The sequence below is a fragment of the Echeneis naucrates genome, chromosome 18, assembly GCF_900963305.1.
Source record: "Echeneis naucrates chromosome 18, fEcheNa1.1, whole genome shotgun sequence".
Lineage (NCBI taxonomy): Eukaryota > Metazoa > Chordata > Actinopteri > Carangiformes > Echeneidae > Echeneis > Echeneis naucrates.
Genome location: NC_042528.1, coordinates 1,933,685 through 1,949,558, shown reverse-complemented (window position 1 = coordinate 1,949,558; position 15,874 = coordinate 1,933,685). Strand labels below are relative to the sequence as shown.

The 15,874-nt window shown below is 46.5% G+C and overlaps 1 protein-coding gene across 2 annotated transcripts in view; it reads right to left on the bottom strand.

Moving 5' to 3' along the window:
- Positions 1-15,874, bottom strand: part of col4a6 (collagen, type IV, alpha 6) — a 72,822-nt gene that overhangs the window by 11,986 nt on the left and 44,962 nt on the right. For both annotated transcript variants that reach the window (XM_029525830.1, XM_029525831.1), the window contains exons 5-25: positions 7,945-8,079; positions 7,766-7,810; positions 7,552-7,671; positions 7,398-7,460; positions 7,279-7,314; positions 7,020-7,082; positions 6,831-6,866; positions 6,706-6,747; positions 5,134-5,223; positions 4,107-4,160; positions 3,917-3,979; positions 3,749-3,793; positions 3,569-3,622; positions 3,104-3,173; positions 2,914-3,015; positions 2,653-2,817; positions 2,199-2,237; positions 1,020-1,103; positions 779-936; positions 491-673; positions 215-398 (exon numbers count right to left, since the gene is read on the bottom strand). In XM_029525830.1, the coding sequence (XP_029381690.1) occupies positions 215-398; positions 491-673; positions 779-936; positions 1,020-1,103; positions 2,199-2,237; positions 2,653-2,817; positions 2,914-3,015; positions 3,104-3,173; positions 3,569-3,622; positions 3,749-3,793; positions 3,917-3,979; positions 4,107-4,160; positions 5,134-5,223; positions 6,706-6,747; positions 6,831-6,866; positions 7,020-7,082; positions 7,279-7,314; positions 7,398-7,460; positions 7,552-7,671; positions 7,766-7,810; positions 7,945-8,079 (1,831 nt within the window). The remainder of the gene's footprint in view (positions 1-214; positions 399-490; positions 674-778; positions 937-1,019; positions 1,104-2,198; positions 2,238-2,652; positions 2,818-2,913; positions 3,016-3,103; positions 3,174-3,568; positions 3,623-3,748; positions 3,794-3,916; positions 3,980-4,106; positions 4,161-5,133; positions 5,224-6,705; positions 6,748-6,830; positions 6,867-7,019; positions 7,083-7,278; positions 7,315-7,397; positions 7,461-7,551; positions 7,672-7,765; positions 7,811-7,944; positions 8,080-15,874) is intronic.

The following is a 15,874-nucleotide window of genomic DNA, read 5'->3' as shown; positions in this document are numbered from 1 at the left end:
TCCCCTACGGAGGCCCTCTAATGGTTTAGGGTGTTAAGGTGGCGTTGCCGTGGCAACTACAGCACATGGAGGATGGGCAATGATGGGATGAGATGGATGTATGACACGTACGACATCCATGAGGACAGACACACACTGAACACAACAACACCTGACACGTCTTCTGCTTTGTTCTGCTCCTGCTCGCCCCCCCCCCCACCCCGTCACCACTTACCTCTCAGTCCGGGTAAACCTGGTTGCCCTGGCAACCCAAACACGCCGGGGTCTCCGGGCTCTCCTCGGAAGCCCGGGGTTCCGACGTAGCCGATGCCGGGCTCGCCAGCGATGCCGGGACGACCCTTGGCTCCCGGGAACCCTGGGAAACCTTTCTCCCCAACTGTGCCGAAGCCAGCGTCGCCCTGGAGACGAGGCAAGACGAGAGGATGCATCAAAACCCTCGTCTGGATTTCTTCTTGTGTGTGGATTGAGGCCAATCCTCTGAAACACTCACTGGGGGCCCTGGAGCTCCAGGGAAGCCAGGCAGTCCGTCTCTGCCAGGTTTCCCGGTTTCCCCCGTGGGGCCCCTGGGCCCGGGAGCTCCCGGCTCTCCTTTTACCCCAGCACCGAAGTTGGAGTAGTAAGAGGCTCCCTTCTCTCCCTTCCGACCAAAGAATCCCGTCTCCCCACGTCGACCCTGGACGAAGATTGGATTAAATCAGAAAGCTCTTGGGCAAAGAGTGTCAGCGTTTCCTCGTCCAGACTCTTCCGGTCCAAACAACAGAATCCGACTTTTACTCACAGGAGGTCCCTGGACGCCGTTAAAACCGGGCGAACCGGAGTCGCCCTGCTCACCCTTTTGTCCGGGAAAGCCGGGGCTGCCGTTGGCTCCGGGGACTCCAGGTAGTCCAGGCAGAAGTGCACCGCTGCCGCCTGCGCAGGCGCAGTCGCCTGGATCACCTGGAGGAAACAGAGCGAAGGAAGGAGGTGAGATAATCGATAGTATCGCTGCAGTGCTATAAAGTTTGTGTGCGTTTGTGTACCTCTGAACCCTTTGTATCCGATGTTACCCGGCGGTCCTCTGGGGCCAGGAGGACCAGGTGGTCCTGGGAAGCTGGTGCCATCATCTGCACACACACACACACACAAAAAAGCATCCACACACACACGTTAAGATAAATTCAGGGTAAATTCACGGCCATGTTGGTGTCAGTTCTGTGATTTTCAGATTTCACACTGTTTCATCTTCAGCTGAGTTGCACTGACTTGTATAAGACAATGCAACTTCCTGTCTTAGCTTTTGTCCCATTTTCACTGAAATATTTATGTTCTGTAATAAAAAAAATAATAATAATAACCAACAGCTCGGTGTCACAGTGTGAAATCAGGGTTAGTTTGCCCAGTTTGTTCATGAAGATTTGAGCCGCTGCTGCTGCTGCAAGATGACAGACGCTTATTTTATTTAAAGCATTGAAATGTTTATATCATTGTAGAATATAAAACAGCAGTGTCTTTAGCTTGAACTCACTGATTTCACATCGACTATAATGGCTAAGAGCTTTTGGCTGCAAGCAGCATGCACAGCAGTGTTGAGGTTTGGCACAAACATTTGAGTAAAAACCATCCAGTCGAGACTTTAACTGTGAAGAGAATCTACTGTGAGGACAAACGTCCACTCCCTAAAATACTAAAATAATAAGTAAAACTCAGCTCAGATTCTTATATTTGTTATTTGTCATGTTTGATTCAGCAACGAAATAAAAGAAACTGAAAGGAAGCATTTGGTAACAGTCACTGTCATTGTTAATATTACTTTCTTTCAGTTTGCATCTCAATTCTCTCTTTTCCTTCTTTCAATGTGTTTGTGCCAACAATAAAAAAAAAAAAAAAAAAAAGACATCCCTGTTGCAAACGCTGCCAAGCATTAATGTCCATGTAAAATCAGTGAATTCAGACCAGAGCAGGCGACACAGAGCTGAAAGCAGCTTTGGAGCAGAGAGACCTTCCCAGCGGAGAGCCAGCTCTCATCAGCTGTACTTACCGCAGCGCCCTGCAGAGAGCACAGCGTGGGGAAAATAAAAAGCACTTTGGCAGCGAGGTACTGCCTGCTGAAGAGATGTGTTTGTTGCTCTGATTTTTGATTTTGTTTTGATTGTTTTTGTCTTTGGCAGGCTGAACGTGAGTCGTGTTACGTCAGCCTACGACACCCGTACGTGACTGACCTGGGAACGGTGGATAGATGACGCAGGGGCCGGTCGAGCCTTGGAGGACAGTAAAGTCAGTCAGCCATTATGCTTTATAGTCTGCTTCTACCTTGTCTTTTACCAATGAGCTGGATTTTTTTTTTTTTTTTTTAGAAAACCCATTTTTCCGTTGCAAAAGTTTCTGATGCCAAACGCAGAACGATGCGGCTTCTCCAACTTGGAGTTGCTCATTGTTGCATGATCTTATCCATAAAAATAATAATAACAACCTGCTTTCGCACAAGTTAGACACCTAAAACAGAAGAAAACTTCGACAACATTCAAAACACATGTAAAGGAAAAAGGACTTCAAATGTTACAAAGTCAAATCATTTCTCGACTCAACTCCCAAATGCAAAAAACATCGGCCCCGTTCATGAAGGGCCTGGGAGGGACCAGAGAGCCCTCATTAGGTGATTCTCTGTGAACATACTAGAAGGTCCTGGAGGTCCGGGAGGTCCGGCGGGTCCGGGTAATCCAGGGGCGCCTGGGTTGCCTTCGATACTGTATCCAAGCGCGCCGGGGTTTCCCTTCTCTCCTTTTGGGCCTTGGGTCCCGGGGAAACCTGGAGAACCTGGTCGACTTCCGTATGAGGGATCTGGATGGTGCCGATGATTGACAGATATATTTCATTTAACTTCTGACATCAAAATAAAAGAAATCTCGAACTGAGGGTGAGTTTAAAGCTACTTGCCCAACACTGTTCCCGGCTGGCCGGGTGGTCCTGGGAAACCTGGAGCTCCCTGGTCGCCCGGGGCACCGGGCAGGCCGCCGAGACCTGGATCACCTTGGGTTCCTGCAGCCAATCAGAGAGAAGATGGTGACGCATGGTCAAAGGTAGGTCAAAGCCAAATCCCATGAAGTCGGCAGTAAGTCTGTGCAACCTTGAACAGACAGGCCCAGCTCGTTTGTGTAGGCAGGAGGTCCTGGTAGTCCGGGTTCTCCCTGGTCCCCCTGAAGAGACACACCGCCAAAAGTGAGTCAGCATTTCTTTCATCAACTCAAACTGTTCCGTTAAACCTGTTTGTACCCGATAGAAACACAAAATCTAAATATGTGGGATGTCCAAGAAGAAGAAGAAACACTGCACACTCCACCTGCTGGTCGGATACTGGAAGTGCAAGAAACTGCAAACATCGATCCTCAGAGCGATGTCACGTTTATATTTGCCCCACAAAAACATTTTTATTTGTGCTTTTGTAGAATATTTGTAACAAAGTAACAAAATGAAAGCTTCCCGTCACGTCAGGAGCCTAAATAGTTCATTCAGGCTTCAATAGGCTTCATTCACGTCCGACTGCTCTACTGTAACAAAAGGAAACACAAAAACACAAACAAACTCTGCTTACCTTTGCTCCGATGTATCCTGGCTGCCCGGGAAAACCTGGATTACCGCTGAATCCCTGCACCGGAAAAAAAGAACAAAAAAACCCACTTTGTGACAGTTTTTAAAGAGATGTCATTAAATTGTGGCACTGACTGTAGTGTCTGATAACTTTTTTTTTTTTTTTTTTTTTTTTAAAGCGTACCTGTTGTCCGGGCGGTCCAGGTGGGCCATTAAAACCTGGAGGACCCTGTTTGGTGGAATCACAGCGGACCGGTCAGAGACACGTTTAATCACAGAGGAAGACAGAAGACAACATTTCTACTTCCTTCCACTGAGTTTTTCTGTCATGCAGTCAGATGTGAGCTCTTACTCTTGCCCCGGGGTATCCAGGAATGCCCTTTTCTCCGTATTCGCCGCGGTAACCAAAAGGTCCCTGGAATCAAACGGGGGGGAAAATGTCAGATGCTGCAAACAGGTTTCTTTCATTTTTTTAAAGCTTCGACACGAAATTTTTACTAAAATGAAATGTTCATTGAATATTTCGAGAAATAAATACGTACAGGCTGGCCAGGACTGCCGGGGAATCCTCTGAATCCCTTTGGGCCCGGTTCACCCTGTGACACACAGAGAGCGAACAAAGAGGCAGAAATGTGAAGCCATGAGCTGCATGATGTTGTCAGATGGACGGATTGTATTCAGACTTCTGGGTTCTTGCATCATTAACACATTTGTTCGATTAAAACTTACCTTTGCATGTGTTCTGACAGGTTTGTTTTTTTTAAATACAACTCATGTATGTACTCTCCGTTTTAAGTGAAGTAAATTCAAAGTTTTAAAAATAATTTTAGAAGTTGAGGGAAAAGCTGATTCCAGCGTACCTAACTGGCCTGATGTTTACAGACATTAAAACCACGTCGCTCATCGACACACTGTCGGCCGCAACAAACCTGCATTCCTTTGTCTCCTTTGGGCAAACCCACAAACTCCACAACGCCATTGATCATCGGCTGGCCGGGGTCGCCGGGCAAGCCCACGTCGCCCTGGATGCCGTAATCGAGGAAGAGAGAGCTGTTTAAAAACGGCAACGGCGGCCATTTGGTGGAGGTGGGAAGAGGAGAGGGAAAAGCTGTCGGGGACATTGGCAGAATTTTGGGGGCGCTTGAGGGAAGATGGACGGACTGTTGGCGGGAACGTGGAGAAGAGGGAGGAGTTTGCGTTGATGATGACGATGATGATGAGAGGCTTCGACTTTACGTTACCGAACCTTTGTTCGTTTTATTTCTGGCAGAAATGATCTGGCTGTTTGGAGAGGGGCAAAAGGGCTGATGCTCCTCCATCATCCTTAAACTTCCTCCTCCTCCTCACGTTTCTATGGCAACACATCCTTCCCTCCGTGGCTGCAAAGTTTGCCGCGATCACTGCTCCACTTCCTGTTTGTGTCATCCTGCTTCCTGCCGCGTCCTGACCTTTTTCGCGCTTTAATAATTCAACCCCACCACATCCGTGTGTGTGTGTGTGTGTGTGTGTGTGTGTGTGTGCGCGTGGAAGCGCTACAACCTCAGCTCCTACCCTCTCTTGCTGTGTTACCTTATCTCCTTTGTAGATAGTGAGAGGTTGTTCGCTTCTCAGCGACCCGTCGCCGGGAGTACCGCTGGGTCCGGGAAGACCCACGTCGCCCTGAAGTCCGAGATACACACAACACACCGTTAGCCAATCAGAAGGGGGAGTGAAGGAGCGGAAGCAGGGCATGATGGGAAGTGAAGAGGAGAGGAGGATATAAAAAAAAAAAAAAAAAGGAGGAGGAAATGAGAAAAGTAAGAAAAAGTGAGCCAATTAAAAACAAAATTCGCTGAGGAAGAACCACCAGATGCTGTTGAAAGCTCCGGAAAAGCTTTTGGGTTCAGGTTTATTTTTAAATTAAAATAGGTAAAAAAAAAAAAAAAAAAGAAGAAGAAGAAGAAGAAGAGAAAAGAACAGCAAGTGAATCCAAAGATGGAAAATAGTTGAACAGGCACAAAGAAAGAAGAAGAAGAAGAAGAAAAGACTTACTCCCATTATCATTATTATTCTTTTTTTTTCTGGACTAATGAAGAAAATTTAAGCTGCCTTCTCGACTGGATCCTGAATTAAAGCTATTTCAACAGGCTGACAGTGAATCCAGCTGTTTCGGTGCTCAGCTCGGCCCTGACCCGACTCTGTTTGGTGCTGCATGCAGTGACTGTTAGTACTCGTGTGCGACTGTCCGAGTGATGGCGATGGTGGAGGGTTGGTTTGGTGAGTGGATGGGAGGTGAGGAGTCAAGGAGCAGGCAGTAAAAAAAAAAAAAAAAAAAAAAAAAACACCCCAGAAGATTCCCAAAGGGGAATAAAGAAGGAGGGAGGAGCGGTGGTCGTGCAAAACAGGAAGTAGGAGCGAGTGATTCCAGCAACCATTACAGTCCACAGATCGTCCTCAGGAGACAGCTCAGAAGTTTGACACTTTTTTTTTTACTTATTTTAATCAGATTTTTTTTAAATACTACTGCTATAAGAGGTACATCTTAAATTTAATGTTTTTTGTTTTTTTTTATTTGGGAGTTGTGTAAAATTTCTGAACTGTCATCCAACATGAAGGGAAATGAGTTTGTGACGCCAACGCCAACTCTGATTGGGGAAAAGAGAGACAGTCAGTCCTCTGAGAGTTCGGTAGTTGTGTCAATCCGGGGATGGAGAGAGGAGGAGGGAGGATGGATGGATGGATGGATGGATGTAGGGGGAGGAAGGATGGAGAGAAAATGAATGTGTTGGACGGAAGACGTGCAGGTTGTCAAGCCTCCACCAAAAAACTTCAACATGCACATGATTAATATTCTCCACCACACACAAACACACACATACTGAAGACACAACTCGAGCACTCTTAGCCTGCTGTTAAAAACCACTAATCTGTAAAAATACACAGCGCCTGACTGTGACGGGCAGAGCAGAGAGAGGAGGAACATAAAGAAGTCCTTATTTATTATTTAACCAGATTAAACATGACCACAAACACCATTTCTGCCCCGATAAAGATGCTAAAACTGTTTTTCCTCTTTTCTCTGCCTTGCGTATGCTACTTTCTGAATCTGATGTGGAAATAAATCTCCGCAGATAAATGAGCTCTTCGGGTCACGTTTCATACCTTGTCTCCTTTTTCTCCTTGATATCCGTCACTACGGCTCCCCTGAAAACAACAAAGGTCAACACGGGAAAAGATCCAAAAAGGGAAAACTCCTGATCAACCGTCGTTTTTACTGCTTCACCTACCATCAGTCCTGGAGGACCGGGAGGACCAGGAGGGCCCTAAACACAGACGACAAAACCCAGATTCACACGAAGCTCAATTTGTAATATATAATATAAGATACATAGAATTATATCCTTTTACTGGTAATTACATGTTTTACATAAATCTGCGTGCTGTAAAGCTGCAGAGATATGAATTTGTTTACATACGGGGTATCCCTCAGGGCCTCTTGGACCTGGATAACCAGCCGGGCCATCAGGACCTCTGATTCCCTGCATTGACAAGAAAAGCCACATCAGAGCATCACATACAAAAAACACAATCTAAATTTCATTTAATCATTTACAGCCGCAGCTTTTCTCTGGCAAAAAGAAATGTCACATGATCACATGTATTGAATAGATTGTTTCATAACACTTTTACATTTTACAGGAAAGAGAGAGAGAGAAAAAAAAGTTTAAATCCTACAGGTGTGCCGTCCGGTCCGGGAACGCCTGGGTAACTCTACAAAAGAAAAAAAAAATAAAATGAATGAGCTTCAGATGAGCAGAATTGGTTCTGCAGCAGCAGGACAGATCGGACCTTACCGTGATGCTGTTATCAGAGATGTATCGCGGTTCTCCTTTCTGACCCTTTGGCCCAATAGGCCCCTGTTAAAGGAAGCAGCACCATCAGTGCTAAGCTGTATTTGATAATAAATAAAATATATATACACTTTGAAAAAAAAGAGTCCGTCCTCACTGTAGGTCCGGGGTATCCGGGTGATCCTACACCGTATCCCGGCTCTCCCGGTTCTCCTCTGGTCCCATTACAGCCGTCGAATCCCGGTGAGCCTCTGCCGCCGTCTGCACCGGGGTGACCCTACGGACAGGAGAGAGGAAGAGGAGGCCGGACTCTTCGTGATCTGTTCTTATACGGGGAACATGTTTGAGGGAAAATGTCGTGGTTGGCTTACAGGCACTCCGTCAGATCCCTGAAACCCTGGAACTCCCATCGGACCCTGCGAGAGCAAACAATCAATATCATCACTAAAAGTTAATCAGGTTTAACAGCAACACCTGGTGGCAAAGGTGTGTTACTGCGTGAGGACACTTTTTGTGTTACAACTAACGCGGCACATCAAACTGTACTCACTTTGTCTCCTTTGGGCCCAGACGGTCCTTGCAGTCCCATGTGGCCCTTTTCTCCTTTAGGCCCTGAAGGCCCCACGTTGCCGCGGGGCCCTTCTGGTCCACTTGGACCAACTTCTCCGAGAGGCCCCGGACGACCCTGAGAGACGAAGGAAGAACAACCAACCAGGTGACAAACCGGTCCTGAGAAATGGTTTATTCCATCAGTTAGGTTCATTCGTTTTCTGTTTCTCTGCATTTGTTTTTGTTTTTTTTTTTTTTTATCTACAAGACCAAAGTTTGCTCCTGATTCTGATCTTATGGCCAAAGTTTCTCCACTTCTGATGGAAATGTAGATTCTGTAGTTTCCATTTTTCTTTAAAGATACTTTTAGCCCCTCCTTTGTTTGTTTCAGACAGAAAGACAACGGATGAGATAAAGTCCCAGTTCTCTGCTGAGGAGGACAGGCTGCAGTACGGACTTCCAGCCATCTGAGGGCAGCAAAGAAACGGCGAGCCAACGCTAACAGACGGATGTGTGGAGGAATCCTTCTGGGTTTGACAAAACGCTTTCACAGTGCGGCCTCAGCTGCTGACAACCTGCCATTAGCTCATCTTCTAGGCAGGATAACAGGGGAAGGAGAGGGAGGAGGTCCGTTTGGGTCAAAGGAAAGTCAGAGCTACGGCAGCCCGTCTCTAATCTGTTTTAAATAGTTTTAACAACATTTTTTTTTTTTAACAATATGAATTCATTTCAAAAGATTCCTCCCAGTAAAGCCAACTGGGCGTGTCGAGCCGCCGTTGCAGATGTACGTTTAACATTTACAGACACATTTATAGAGCTGAGGTGCACGTAAACGCCTGCATGCATGCACACGTGAGTGGATGAGACATCACAAGGCCACATAAACACACTTCATTCTGTGAGGTCCACTCACACACGGAGGCAGACGCACAAAAAGAGAGAAGGCGCCCCACTCGGTGCCACTCTTTCATTCATAACTGCTCTGCCTGCAGACAGAAATTTAACTCCACCAGATTCTGAAATAACAAATCGAACACCAAAGGCAGTTATAAACTATCTTCAGTGTTTGTTTTACAGCATCTGGATTATGTACATCAAAGTCTAAACTTTATTTCTAATCCTACACAGTGAAGAGTATTTAACGTCAATTATAACACAGACTGTAAAGTCTTCTGGGACAAGATAGAAGTTTAGTGACGGATAAATATAAAATATATAAAAGACTTTCTTTAAATTTGTCAGTCAAACCAAACTTCATGGTTGTGACTGCCGTGATGCCACTAAAACAAAGTTCCTGTCCGCTTGCTGCACTTGGTGATCCCGGATTATCCTCGACCACGCCGTGCGTAACGTGGAGGCTGCAGCAGCTCCATGTGGCCTCGAGGCAGCCGGGGAGCAGTAATGACAGGGCTGTGCCCGGTAAAGGCGGCCTGCCGGAGCTGTCTGGCTCACACCTGGTTTCACCCGGGGAAAATATGCAGGAGTCCCACAGGGAGCCACTTTCTCTCACGCCTCGCCTTCCGTCCCTCTCCTTCTCCGTCACAGCTTCACTTTGACTGCACCTCCTGATTTCTTTGCTCGTCGTTTCGCAGCCTCTCCGTGTCTATCTGTGTTCATTCAACTCATCCAGGAGAAGAGATAGTTCACAGGGTCGGGGGGGTCGTCTGCTCTGAGGTGACATGTTGAGTGAAACAGGAAACTCATGTAAAAGCTGCTTAAATTCTTATCTTTGTTAGTCTGCATCTTTGAGTGTGTGACGCAGGAAACGTGCTGAAAACTTTCCCAATTTCCTAACATGGCATGGAATTAAGAATGCAGTCTGCAGAAGATCACAGAGGGAGAGGAGATAAGAGGGAAAGGATGAAAGGGAACAAAACTCGGCAGAACAAGGAATAAAGAAACTAACTCGGCATCCAGACAGCTTAGAGGATGACGGTGGATGAAATCCAAATGTTGATCCTTTTTTTCTGCCATTGAAAAGCATCTCGACAGCCCGGATGCATCATCGCGGCCTTGTAATGCCGCTAAAGCTAACAGCTACCCGCTGTCACGCCTTTGGCTGTCTAATATTCACTTCATTAGCCTGTTTTGCTCTTCACCAGTGATAGAGACCTCTATCAGCTGCACTGGCATGATTTCCAACAGCCTACGTCTTAAGTTGGCACAAGCAATAAAAATAAGTTTTAGTTGAGTTTTGCTTTTGACGCACACAGAGACACATTTTATCAGCCATCAGTCTGCCCCCCATGCCAGTGTCTCAACACTATCACGTCCTCGCCAGTTGGCACTCTCGTCTGTTTTCATGCCAGCCCAGCGTGTCTCCGCCCGGCTCTTCCAGACCTTCCATCCTCATCACCTTCCAGCAGACTGGTCAGTTTGTAGGTCCAAATCCCCCCCAGCACAAAGGACACAATGGATCCCATTCTGGGGCGCTAAGCTCTGCGGACTAACTGCTCCCGTCGGGCCGACCTCACTTCCTGATAGAGGAGAGTGCTTGGACAGACAGATTCAGCGTTCATGAACACATCCCCCCCTTCCGAGGCTCTCCGAGGGTTTATCGGGACGTATTGTTCTGACGGCTGGGCGGGCCAGGGGGAAGATTTTAGCTGTCACACCGCATGCTCACTGGGGGACGCTGATGGGAGCGAAGTGGGGGGACGGGTTGGCAAATGTTTGGACGTTTGGGTGAGAGTTTGATCAGCAAAGCAGCTTCAGAACCTGGTTACAGTTTGAGCCACACATGAATCAGCAGAACATCGGACCTCGGCAGAAAGGCGGCATCTGATGCCGTGAAACAGCTGAGACGACGGCAGCTCCCTCGCCCGTCCACACATGCACAGACAGGAGAAAGAGGGATATCCTCTCTAGATGGGAATGTTTAGCTTGTGTCGACTTCTCTTCCTCCAGCGATCACACAGCCAACCTAAACACCTTTGTTTATCTCAGACATGTTTGTCCTGCTCAGGCTGAGTGATGAGACCGAAAACAGGAGAGCGAAAGAAAAAAAAAAAAAAAGTCTCAGTATCTGAGATACTTGGATACCTGAGATAACACCTTGTCTGAGATTTTATCATAAGAATGGAGGACACGTCTTCTTAGATACTCAGATAGTGAAGAATAGCATAAAATTTGTGCAAAGGATCAGCTTCCCGTTTGAAAATCTTTTTTTTTTTTTTTTTTAACTTCATTTTGACTACATTGTAAGCCAGAATGGCACAACAAAGCATCAGCATTATTGGCTTCTACACAGGAAAATGGAGAAAATCGAGTTTTGGGTTGGTGGTCAACTAAAAAAAAATAAAATAAAAGCTTTCACAGGATGTGATGTTCTTCAGATTTCTCTGCCATCAGACTGGATGTGTCTCAACAACAAGAACATTTGATACCTTGAATAAGATGAAATATAGCACGAAACCTTGAAAGCCTTAATGCTGGTCTTTTATAGCACATCAAGTGGATGGTGTCTGTTTTCCTGTGTTAGTAAAACCAGATGGAAGAGAGGAAATGTGATACAAAAGCTTAATGACTTCATTATTTTTTGAATTTAAACTCTAAAAAGCTAAGAAGCCAACAACGCAACCCGAACGCACTCTGACTTGAGTTTTATCAACGGATTAAATAACTGTCTGTGGATGAAAGGACGGAGCCGGTCAAACTGCCATTAAGGGAAAATCAATCTGAAGACCGACAACCACAGCTACATTCTCGGCGTGGTTTCCCAGCAGCGCCGGCTTCTCTTCTTTTCTCTCCGTCTTCCACGGACTGACTGTTTTCTCTGCCTGTGTGCTTCCCAGCCTTCTTATGTCCATCTGCCTCTTCTGTTTGCCGTGATGGCTACCATTAAACAAACAACCTGTTCTCTCTTTTCATCCAGGTGCTTTCCTGTCCAATAAAAACCCCATTAGCGGTGAGCGGGTCCCGCTGTCCCACGGTGATGATGTCATAAAGTCGCGGTGTTTTCTTTTTTCAGCTGAGATGGAGGTCAAACTGAAGTTACTACGTCCGTATTTAAGATGAGACATGAATATAATTTTTTCCTCCCGAGTCTTAGTGTCGTCGGGGCTAAAACTTGAGGTCTGAGGTCCAAACAACAGACGCAATTGGCACGTAAGAGCTTTTGGCTAACAGCTAAAAAAAAAAAACAATTACAAGGCAGCTGACGCAGACATTTAAATCAGCGGTTGAGGCAAACAGACCAGTTACACTCTGCACCTCAGATACCATCTTGGCTTTCTTGCTTCAAACTATTTTTATTTATCTTTTTTTTTTTAAACCATGACGCAGTGTGTTTTGGGTAAGAACCAGCAAGGTTTGGTCGCGGCGTGAGTAAAAGAGGAGTGGAGTTAGCAGACAGGGAGCTGTGAAAGAAAGTTTCAGATCACATCACAAACGACAAAATAATGTGACGCGAGTGGGAACGCTACAGATGACTGTAGCTCTGAAACATCGAGCGGTCGTGGGAATTATTCTTCAAGGCTTCTATTCACATCATATTTTCAAGAAGACTTGAAACGTGAGACTACGCTAACAAATCAGCTGAAAAGTAGAGACATTTTCCCATTAACTTCAACAGTTTCTAAGTGTCAGTTCTGTGGTAGACCGGCGACCTGTCCAGGTTTATCACCCCCCCTTAAATGTCACCTGGGATCAACTCCAGCCCCCCACTAATCCAAAAATATGCGCCGTCTGGGTCGGACTCTTGGTTACAAACAGCAGAGACGGCCAAGAATGCGACAAATGAGAGGTGTTTTCAGATTTGATGGTTTTGAAGAAGGACCCTCCTGGTTCTGTGTTTATAAGGAGGGGGTCACGCTATCCTGACAAGAGAAAAGAGACATGTGCGAAGACGAGCTCCGTCCAGCTGTGTTTAGTTAACCGGAGGACTGGGATTCCTGCAGAGATTGTTAGCGCTCGGCTAATGTGCATATTTTTCGTATCAGCGTGCGAGTGTCCGCATCAGCAGCGTGGGACTCCTGCTCCTCCACTTATCTGGTTCAAAACAATAGTCCGGAGGTAGACAATACAGCAGACGGGGGAGTTTTCTTCTCAGGGCCGGCCCCTGTCACTCCCTCCAGATACCATCAGACGCCCACCCAACCTGCAGCAGTCAGACTGACAATACGGTCCAGATCAAAAGCCGCAGAAAGCGACATCTTGCAACAGTTTGATTGTGCTTTGGCAGAGTTTGAGATTTAGGACGTACCACACACACAAAAAAGAAGTCCTCTCCGTCGGGTTTAAAAAGGTGATGAGCATCTACATGTTTAACTGCATTTCACCGACTTTAAGCTTCAGCAACGAGCAGGGCAGGGCAACTGTGCTGAAAAGAAAAAATGCCTGAAATGACAGTTTGTGTTAACTGTGTGTGCGGAAATGTCATAAAAACTCGTGCCGTCATCATCACATCAAATCACAAGAGCCTGTAAAATCACTAATAAGCACTTCTGTACATTCCTGCACGTGTTTGTGGCCTTTTTGTACAGAAGTGTGTGTCTGTGAGGAAGAAAAATACTAATGAGAACGTCCCCGTGGCATTTTTCCATTTCATTCTTCACCCACTCTGACTTTCTGAGCTCATCCTTCCAATCTGAGCTGCAGGAGCTGAAGACTGCGGCTGACGTGAGGGCGCCAAAAATGAAACCAACGTTTCAACGTGCGCCAAAAAGAGTTTTGCCAATGTTGAAATTTGCTCGTACAAACTGAGCAATGCTGCGAGAAAACACCCGACATCCTGGAACAGAGCATGAATTTAGACACACAATCTGCTGAGAAACACAACCAACCAGCTGAGGGTGACTGCAAGTCCTGCAGCTGCCATGTGAGGGCAGTAGAGCAGCAACAGGTTGGAGCCCGACAGCACTTTTTCATCAACCTGAGCAGGAAACAGGTTTCATATATAAATATATTCCATATAAATCCCTTCTTCCTTTTCTCTTATTGCTTTGTTTTAGTTTTACCTGAAAAGTCGTCTTCTACTGTTTGATGTCTCTTTTCCAACTTTTTTTTTTCTTCACTTCAGAGGGATGAGAAATAAGAAACAGACAGAAGTTATAGAGTAACACACACACACACACACACACACACACACACACAAACACCCTGTCTGTGTGCGAGTCTGTGATCCTGGTACCCCTGACCTTCTGGGCTACTGTGGCCTTTGTGTTGCCTGTGACCTTTAACCTTTCCTAGACTTTGTGTCGGCTGAAGGGATGAGCCGACTGTGAGTGTCAGGTGTGTGTGTGTGTGTGTGTGTGTGTGTGTGTGTGTGTGTGTGTTCAAAAGAGACAGCAGAGAGGTTGAAACTTAAAGTTGAACTGCTTTCCGACATTATATCAGTGTATTTTTAACAAAAGGAGGCAAAATGGCAGCTCTACTGCCATTTTACAAGCGGTGTGTATGTCTGTGTGTGTGTGTGTGTGTGTGTGTGTGTGTGTTTGTGAAGATGAAGCCAAAACAAATCACCCCCATTTTTAGACTGGAGGGAGAGCCTGATAAAATACCATGCAGGGGCCCAGGAGAGTGTGTGTCTGTGTGTGTGTGTAGAGAAATGAATGACAGGACACGACTGATAAGACTGTCCTGTACATGAGTCTGGTCTGTAGGTACACACACAGACACACACAGACACACACGCGCCCATGCTCACTCAGCAAAACCCAGACGAGCTTAATAATCACAAACACAACAAATTAGACAACGCATGAGAGAGAGAGGGCGAGGAGATAAGGATCAAAGTCATCATTCACGCTCGTCTGTTTTCGCGCTGCTGCCGATTATCTGTGTGCGATCTGAACCGACACTGTTCCTCCAGCTGGTGCCGACGTTCACACACTTTAACGTTCCAGAAAGTTGAGAGAGAGTTCAATGAAGCGCTGCACCTGCAGCTTGTTGAGCCCCGAACCGGCTCCCTCTCGTTTTCATTTTGTGTCTTATTTTTTCGTCACTTTTGTGTTACCAAACCTCCGTTGCCTCCGTGTAAATCATCGGAGGGCCGACACTTGACGCTGACCCTGTTGGCCCCTGGTGGCCCCTGGTGGATGTACCATCTTTGTTTTTGCTGCTTTCCTCTTGAGTTAAATCAGATTTTTATACCTTCGTCTCTTGGCACCTTCTCTCTTTTCTCTTTTCCTTTCATCTACCAAACATGGACCTCGTCTTTCTCTTCGACTGTCACTCTCTCATCTGATCTGACGCAAAAAAGATTGTGCATCTCTACCAGCTCGGGGATTAAAGTGGAGGAATCCAGGGGAGGGATGGAGAGCGACGGCCTTTCATCGAGGGGCCCCGCAGACGGCTCTTCTTATCTTCCCATCCCACCGAGACGGTTCCCACTATCACTTTACCGTCATGTTTTTTTTTAGGGTCGGGTGCTGCACTCTCTCTTTTCCCTTCTATTCATCCTCCATCCCTCTGTTGTCTGAGATGTGTGTTTGTTTTATTGCGTTACCCACTTATCTTGCAGGCTTCATGTCAGTATTAAATGACTCACTGGATCCTCTTTCGGCCAATCACAGCTTTAAAACTAGCACAACAATCACCCTGATTGGAGGACGGACTCTGCCAAGCCCCCCCCGTCAAAATCCGGTTCTGATCGACACAGACGGAGGTCCGACAAAATGGAATAAAGCTCCGGCTTCCTGGCCGCTCCTCCACATGAAAAGCTCCAGTGTGTTGACCTAACTGTCACTCGAACACACACACACACACACACACACACACAGATGCAGAAAAAAGCCTCCTGTCATCCTGAACGCCGACCTCTGACCTTTGCGGTTTACCCAATGGGAGCGGATGTTATTGGTCTTAATGGATCCAGTATGACAGAGCTATTAAAGCCAGGAAAGACCAAAGTAAAGAGACACGGCTCTTTAAGTGAAGTAAAACTGAGGCCCTTCGGCTGTTAACAATGAAAACCAACACACAACGTCTGG